This window comes from Jatropha curcas, chromosome 4 (assembly GCF_041381405.1).
Source record: "Jatropha curcas cultivar XTBG-Jc1 chromosome 4, XTBG_Jcur_1.0, whole genome shotgun sequence".
Classification (NCBI taxonomy): Eukaryota; Viridiplantae; Streptophyta; class Magnoliopsida; order Malpighiales; family Euphorbiaceae; genus Jatropha; species Jatropha curcas.
In genome coordinates this window covers 16,398,881-16,406,953 of record NC_143154.1, presented here as the reverse complement: position 1 = coordinate 16,406,953, position 8,073 = coordinate 16,398,881, and the positions used below count along the sequence as shown (strand labels likewise).

The 8,073-nt window shown below is 34.7% G+C and overlaps 1 protein-coding gene across 1 annotated transcript; it reads left to right on the top strand.

The window, feature by feature from the left end:
* The first annotated feature begins 3,922 nt into the window (after window positions 1-3,922).
* LOC149496893 (uncharacterized) lies at window positions 3,923-7,983 on the top strand. Its single transcript, XM_089719954.1, has 4 exons — window positions 3,923-4,498; window positions 5,488-5,559; window positions 6,982-7,898; window positions 7,945-7,983. Exons 3-4 carry the CDS (start codon window positions 7,008-7,010, stop codon window positions 7,981-7,983), a joined length of 930 nt encoding a protein of 309 aa, XP_089576080.1. The 5' UTR covers window positions 3,923-4,498; window positions 5,488-5,559; window positions 6,982-7,007.
* Window positions 7,984-8,073: the final 90 nt, after the last annotated feature.

The window sequence follows — 8,073 nt, the reverse complement described above, 5'->3', positions numbered from 1 at the left end:
AAATTTTCAAGTGTGGTTTTCTAAAGTTTTGATACATGGAAGGATTGTTTTATAAATGACAATGAAGTCACTTGTATAAATTCATAACTGAGTTATGAAGTACATTGGTTTATGACTTAAACAAGAAAATAACATATATGTATATACAGATGTAAGATGTAGAGTAACCTTGTATGGTTGTGTACGCAAAAAGCTATGTTAAGGTATGCATGATGTGACTGTGAAATGTATGCATAAAATGCATGAATGTGTGTACATGTGCCTATGGAAGGAGTATGTTGAGGATGAGTTGCTAGTATTATCTAATAAGAAAACAAACTGATTCGGATTTAAGGACATTAGAATCTATTTACGAAGAGTATTGATGTTTACATGATTGTGGTTAATGGAATCTATTATGACTATTGAGATAAGCATTTTGCTAGATAGAATACACATATACGTATATTCATTGGTGTAGTTACATAAATGATCTTAATGATGAATGATTTGATGTGATTTGCTCTAAGAATGGGTGATGAGTATTTTTCATAAGAACTAATGTCATTATTTCAAGCCATTTATGAGAAGTGATTTCTAATTATGAGAAATACTTACTATTTGGTGGAGTCAAGTATATTGTGGTGTTCATCAGCTATTTTGCAAATGTATGACTATCAGGAATCATATAAAGTACTATGGTTATAAGAAAAGTATGGTGATTCTTAAGATGAAGTCAATTATTTAACTCTTGATGAGCCTAGTAGTGAAGCTGTATGAATTGTAGCACCTTGAGGGTTAATATGGTATAAGTATGAATTATATTCAACAAGATTTAGTTTTTGAGGTTTAAAGTATTTGGTGAATTCTAGATGTTTTGTAAGTTTATTGAGAGATTCTATGATTCGAAAAAAAAAAAAAAAGAGAAGTAAATGACTCCTAAACACCAAATGAAGATAATTATGTTATATAAATATTGGACCATGATGATGAAGTGAAATGATGAATGACCTTGGACATGGAGAGATAGTTGTCCAACCATTGAATTGATGTTATACCAAGAAAGTAGGTAAGTAAGAATGGATCTAGTCATGGTATTGAATTAAGATTTAGATAAGCATCAATTACAGAGGTAAAGGAGTATGAATTAGGATGATTTAAATGAGATGATAATCAGTCAGAGTTTTGTGACAAATTAGGAATCATGGTTATTAAGATTTGATGGAAATAGAAGTAAAGATGCATCAGAATATATATACAATATCGGACTTACTATCCTTTGAGAGTTCATGAATATGTACAAATTGTGGTTCGTGTTGATCTCACTATGTGCACATGAGAATAAATTCTGAGCCAAAATGCTCAAGATTTTATAAGTGATCATTCTTCAGACATAAATGATTGGTTAATCATTAATAGAAGTATTTATAAGTCACAGATGATTTATGGATTTATGTGAGCTATTTATGAGTCAAAAAAAAAAAAAAAAAAAAAAAGAGAGAAAGGTGGAATTGCTAATTGGATGCAACTACCAAATCATTATGGATAAATGGTCAAGTTGAGATAATCTATATGGCACATTGTATGATTTGCATAACTTTGTGATTGTGTATAATTACTTTCATGTATTGACATTTGGAACTTTGGTTTCATTTTGTTTTCTTCTTGAGTGGAACTTGCAAGTATGCATGTATGACTATATGTATATATGCATGACAGTGGATGAGAAGAAGTACCATGACAACATAAAGTTATTCATACAGTTATGAACATAAATTATATGATCTCAGGATATGTTTCTATAATCTCATCATGCTTTATGAGAATTTATTGTATGCAAATCTTTGAATAGGCTATTGCAATGAAATGCCTTGATATGTATATGAGATGATGATATGATATGTATATGATATGATATGTCTATGATATGCTGATATGTTTGGTATGGGCGATATATAGGTCATTGGATTGAGTGTTGATATAGACTGGATATATTAGCTAGTATGTATGTTCATTTGGGAGAATCAAGTGGAGAACATAAGGATAGTAAATGTTAGCCAATAAACGAAGAATCAAATTGAGTTGGAAACTATTATGAGAGTTGTCAGTGTTTAATGTAAGTGAATTTCGAGGACGAAATTTTTTTTAAGGGGGGTAGAACTGTAACGTCCCATTTTTCTATTGAATCGAGGCGTTGCTTAGAGTCGAGTCGGGCTGATCCAAAACCCGGTTCGAGCCATTAGAGTCTAGAGTGGGCTAGAATGAAATAAGGAGAAGAAGTGGACTTACTTGAAGGAAACAAAAAGATCAAAGTATAAGGATTAGGACTTGCTTGCACTAAAATATAAAGTTGAGGTAGGAAGTTGTACCATTTTGACACTTGAGGTACCATTTGATAATTTTCACATAAAAATCCATGATATTCTAGAGACTACCCGTGAGTTCCATTTCATTTTCATTTCTTCATCCTTATCTTCATCTTCTTCCTCTACTTTCCTCTTCCACTTTCCTTTCTCCATCACTTTTAATGGTAGTGAAGATGTTAATGGGATTCAAACATTAATTCAACTTCTATTCTATCCAAGTAAGTAAACCTTCTTGATTTTCACACTTGAATCATTTGGTGATATTTTTAGATGATTCATAAGAATTCTCATGTATAGGAGAGGTGAGCTCAAAGGTAGAAGAAAAAGGAAGCTAAGAAGAAGATTCCAAGCTTGTTAAGTGAAGGTGTGATATCTCTTTTCATTTACCATTTTCTTTGCATGAGAAATTGTGTGGTGTGTTGCTAATGAGACAATATTGCTTCATGTTGAGTGGGAGGACTGGTAATGGTGAGAAAACAGGGGAGGTATTGAATAAATGAAGTAAATAGTGAGTTTATGCTGAAACAGGGGAGTTACTGGTACTGGAAATTTTACCAGTAACTTCATCTTGATTTTGACCCCATTTAATGATGGAATTATGAAGTGTCATAGAAGAGTTATTTGTTCCTCTATGTGTTAGCTTTACATGGGTTTTTGAATCATTCAAATCGGAGTTGTATATTGAGAGATATGATCAAAAGAGTACAGACAGTGCAGGCTGGAAAACGCGACGCGCGCGCGCGAATTGCCTGAAGAGGTCGCGACTTGTGCCTGAAACTCACTGACTCTCATTTTGCACTGTACGCGACCGCGATTTTCATTTGCGCGCTCGCGACTTTCACCTGAAACTCTCTGACTCTCATTTTGCACTGTACGCGACCGCAACTTTCATTTGCGCGCTCGCGACTTGGCCCTTGGCCTGTAAGCACTCGCGACCTTCATCGCGCGCTCGCGAATTTGGCCTGGGAACTCACTGTCTCTCATTTTGCACTCTACGCGCTCGCGACTTTCAAGTGCGCGCTCGCGACTTGTGCCTGATAACTCACTGTCTCTCATTAGGTGCTTTATGCGCTCGCGACCTTGCAAGGCGCGCTCGCGACTTGTGTTTTCATGCACTTTTGGACTTCTTTTTCTATGCAATTGGATTCCTATGCTCACTTTGTATGCCTCCAATCATTTTACAACAAAAATACAACATTAAATCATGTATCAAAACAACATGCAAGCATGCAAATGATGTGAAATGAGGTAAACACAACTTGTAATTGTATTCTATGCAATTGTGAAATGATGTGAAATGGTGTATGAAGTTATGAATTCTATGTAATTATAGTCCTTTCTCAACTTGTATGTCTTCAACCATTTTAAAACAAAAAGACAACATGAACACATGTATAAACACAAAATGCAAGCATGCAAATGGTGTGAAAATAACATGACACAAGCATGCAAGTTATGACACAGTTATTTTGCTTTTGTTTTATCTATTGTCATTCCATTAATATGCTCCATTGAGGTTAGGTAGAAACCATGTAGATAAGGCTATGTCGCGACATAGAATAGCAGATCTGTTGTAATATCCTCAATTTTGTAGTTCTTTCTATTTTAGCTTTTTCGATGAATTCGGTTATCCGAATAAAAGGAAAACTTAAAATAATGGGAAACACTATAGATTGAGGATATTAATATTAATTAAATGAAACATTAATTGATCTTTACAAATCCATGTGAAAGCTTAAAGGAAATCAAAAATGAGTTGAAAGATGAATGACTTCTCGGTAAAGCACGATTTTACCTGAAAAGCCTGAAAAACGGTAATTTCCGTACGATTTTTACCAAGTGGAGTTTAGAATATTAAATACACTTGGTTTATACCTAATAGGACTAAAGTAAAATGATTAAAAAGATTAGAGTGCCAAAGGATGAAGGGAAAACAAAAGGGAGGATTATAGTGCAATTTGCATTTAAAGGACATGGAAGGAATTTTTAATAAAGTTTATTATATAATTTTATTGAAGAAGAGGAAAGAACCACGACACTTCACTCATTGTTGCAGGCCAAACCGTTCAAGAAGAGAGGAGGAGGGTTTTGAGTCAAAACCAAGCAAAAAGAAGGTGAAAATCAAAGAATTTTCAAGTAATTCTTAAGAAAAGGTTAGTTATTTTCACTTCCTCCTTCATTTCTATGGATTACTTTTTGAATTCCATGAACTTTGAAGTGAGGTGCTTGTTTGTGTAATCTGATTTGGTGAAGATGAAGTGATGAGAAGTGATTTAAGGTGATTTAAGATGGTTGAAAGTAGTTATGCATGAATTCAAAGTCTAAGTTGCATAAGTCACCAAGATGGATGATTTTGAGTTTGGTTTTGATATTCTATGAACTATGGACTCTGCTATATCTTATATTATGATGTTATTTCAGTAATAGAAGAGTTGGATTGCATGAATTTGTGCTGGAAGTGAGTTGAGAATACTTAAATAAACTTATCATTGTTGGACATGTTACAGTTATGCTGCCTGACATTCAGCTTCTGTAATTGACCTATTTGACTAAGCAAATGAACTCCAAAATTTATGAAATTTGATATGGAGATAGGCTGAGATGTTGGGTAGGTCGTGTTAAAATTTAAAGGCCATTGGATAAAAGGAAATGGAGTTATAAGTAAATCACTGCAGGCTGCTCAGCATGAGAAAAACTGAACTTCAGACTCTATAATTATGTCATTTAAAAATGCAAATGAGCTTTAAAAATTATGAAATTTTCCAGAACAGTACCCTAAGATGTTTGGAACATGCTGTCAAAATTTCAGGGCAATTGAATATGGGGAATTCAAGATATAGTCAACGCAATGCCAGCTACTCAAATGCTGAAATTCTGCATTTCATAAACCTTGAACGAATTTAGCATGCTATTCACTTCTATTGTTTTCATTGTTAGTATTTTGTGTCTAGGATGTGGTTAAGTGTTGGATATGAAGTGTTTCATGCTTAAACTCAGATCATATAACACTTGGACAAGTATAGTGAAAATGAAAGAAAAAGCATGAGACTACATTCTAATGCTTAATTTGCATTCTTATAGAAGTGCATGTGTGTACATTGTGTAGTATGATCTTAATGTGAGTATTAATATCATGCTACAGCTGCTGAGAGAAAGGGAGTTGAGGAGAGGGTGATTACTAGAGGAAAAGGGCTAGGGGAGCCATCTAGTTCAGGTTAGTGTATATTATTCCTTTCCTACTTTTATTTAAACAAAATGAAATTGATTTTGCAAAATATTTTCAATGGATTTGCTTTATGAATTATAATTATATTCATAAGTTTTTAAAGAGGAAAAAGATTATTTTGAAAGCATACGACCGAATGATATTTGTAAATGAATTTTATGATTCTTATACTGTGAAAGAGGAGGACGTTGGCCAATTGATATCTGTAGTATGAGGGGTGGCCGTGATTGAATGTTTTTAGCAGTGGTTGTGAAACGAAATGTTGTCCATTGTGATTTTGATATTAGTACATAAATGGAATGGTTTAACAGTCTTACAGCTGATATAGATATGGTTATTACCCCGAATATCATTTCATTTGTTGAAGTTGATATTACGATCGATTGAACATGGATATCATCACTAGATGATATATGATTGATATGAAATTCTCCCTCCATGTTGAGGTTGTAGATTGCTCCCTCTTCTGTTGAAATCATATCACAGATTGAGGTTGTAGATAGCAGGTCTAGATGTGCACATTAGACACTGATGGCCCTTAGAATTGACTCTATAAAAGCTGTAAAGACTATATTATGAATTGATGATTTAAATGGTATTGATTTATTTTGTTTCTTATTTTCTTTACCATGGTGGATTTATGAATTGTCATTCCTTATTATTTTTATTAGTACACCACTAAGCCATATGCTTAGCGATAGTTGCTTTTGTACTATCGCAGGTAAAGGAAAGGAAAAAGAACCAAGAGAGGATCATTTTTATTTGATGTAGATAGTATGCTACTGATGTAGCTATTGTATATTTGACTTCTTTTGGAATATGTATGATGTATTAAACATTAACAGATCATTTATGTATATTTGAGCAGATTCATGTAAATTATGATTGTATGAATTTGAAAATTTATAGTCTATTAAAGTAATTAATTTCTATTATGTATCTAAGATTTGAACAGGACTCCAATATGTAATTAAATCATCCATGGACTTATGGGTTATGGAACCATTTTATTTTATGTTTTTTTTTTATAATATGTTTAAGAAATTATATTGAGATTAATATCTACCAAAAGAAGTTATATATATTTAATAACTAAATTATTTTGCTACAAGATATAAAAATGAAGGAATTAAAAGGATTAAGTCCCTTGTAGTATACTTAGTAAGCATTTATAAGAATTAAGTGCTTATTAATTATATTACGGGCGACATGCCATGTCTTACAGTAGGGTAAGGTGTGACATGTTTATTTTGGTATCAGAGCAGTTTTAATTGCATATTGGATCATATTTTTACTGCATATAAATGTGTGAAATGTAATCTGCTCAAATATGACATGCCTGTTAATTGTTGGATATCTACATCATACAATATTCTAATACGATGCATGGTTTTCTGTGATAATATACAGAGAGCGTGTTATTTTTGATCGATAGTATGGAGGGTGTTAGTCGGGGAGATAATTTTAATCCGCTTGAGGAGCAGTCTGAAGCGAGACAGGAAGAGCGTGGTAATGCTCCCGAGCATGCTGATGTCCCTGTTGCACCAGCTGCTGACCCTATAGCCCAGCAGATGGCTGCGTTATTGAGACAAATGGCGGGTAACTTACAGCAACAGCAGCAGCCAGTTAGACAGTATGATAAGTTGGTTAAGTATGGGGCCACAGAGTTTTCAGGCACCACTGACCCGATGGTAGCTGAGCAGTGGCTAGAGAGGATTGATAGGGTTTTCCTAAAACTCCAGTGTGATGATACTCAGAAGTACGATTATGCAGTCTCTTTACTTCAGGAAGATGCATATGAGTGGTGGAAGACAGTTCCTAGGAGCAGAGTGCAACCACCAGTTCTGACTTGGACAGACTTCCTGAGGGAGTTTAAGAAAAAGTATGTTCCATCTAGCTATGTGGATGCCAGAATAGAGGAGTTTCTGCAGCTCAAACAGGATCATAGGACTGTAGTTGAGTATGAGAGGGAGTTTACTCGGTTGAGTTATTATGCTGGGAGGATGTTAGTTACAGGTAGGGACAGGTGCAAGAGATTTGAACAGGGATTGAAGCCCAGTATTAAGAGCCATGTGATCGGCTTTGAACATGAGAATTTTTCTGCATTGGTATCACAAGCTCTGAATCAAGAGAAGGTTGATCAAGAAAAGGCTACAGAGGAGAAGAGTGTCAGGAGGACTTTCCCAGTGGCTAGTAGCTCTAGTAATAAAAAGAGGAGATTCTTCAGTCCATTTCCTCCTAAATCTAGCAGTGTGAGGCCACAGAGCCAGAGACAGTTCAGACCACCATTGCCACCTCCACGAGCTCCTCCAGTTACTCGTAGTTGTGTTCATTGTGGTAGATATCATGGCGGAGTGTGTAAGTTGACCACAGGAGCATGTTTTAACTGTGGTGAGGTTGGACACTTTGTGAGGGATTGCCCTAAACCGAGAACGACTACGGCATATACAGCCACAGGGGGATCGATTCAAAGACCAGCTGCTAGTATGGATTTCTCAGTCT

What these genes read in the sequence shown, in the direction of transcription:
- LOC149496893 (XM_089719954.1), top strand. Translation starts at nt 7,008, where the DNA reads ATGGAGGGTGTTAGTCGGGGAGATAATTTTAATCCGCTTGAGGAGCAG. An exon ending in CTCCAGTTACTCGTAGTTGT is followed by an intron (nt 7,899 to 7,944) that starts GTTCATTGTGGT and finishes AGTTGACCACAG; the next exon opens with GAGCATGTTTTAACTGTGGT.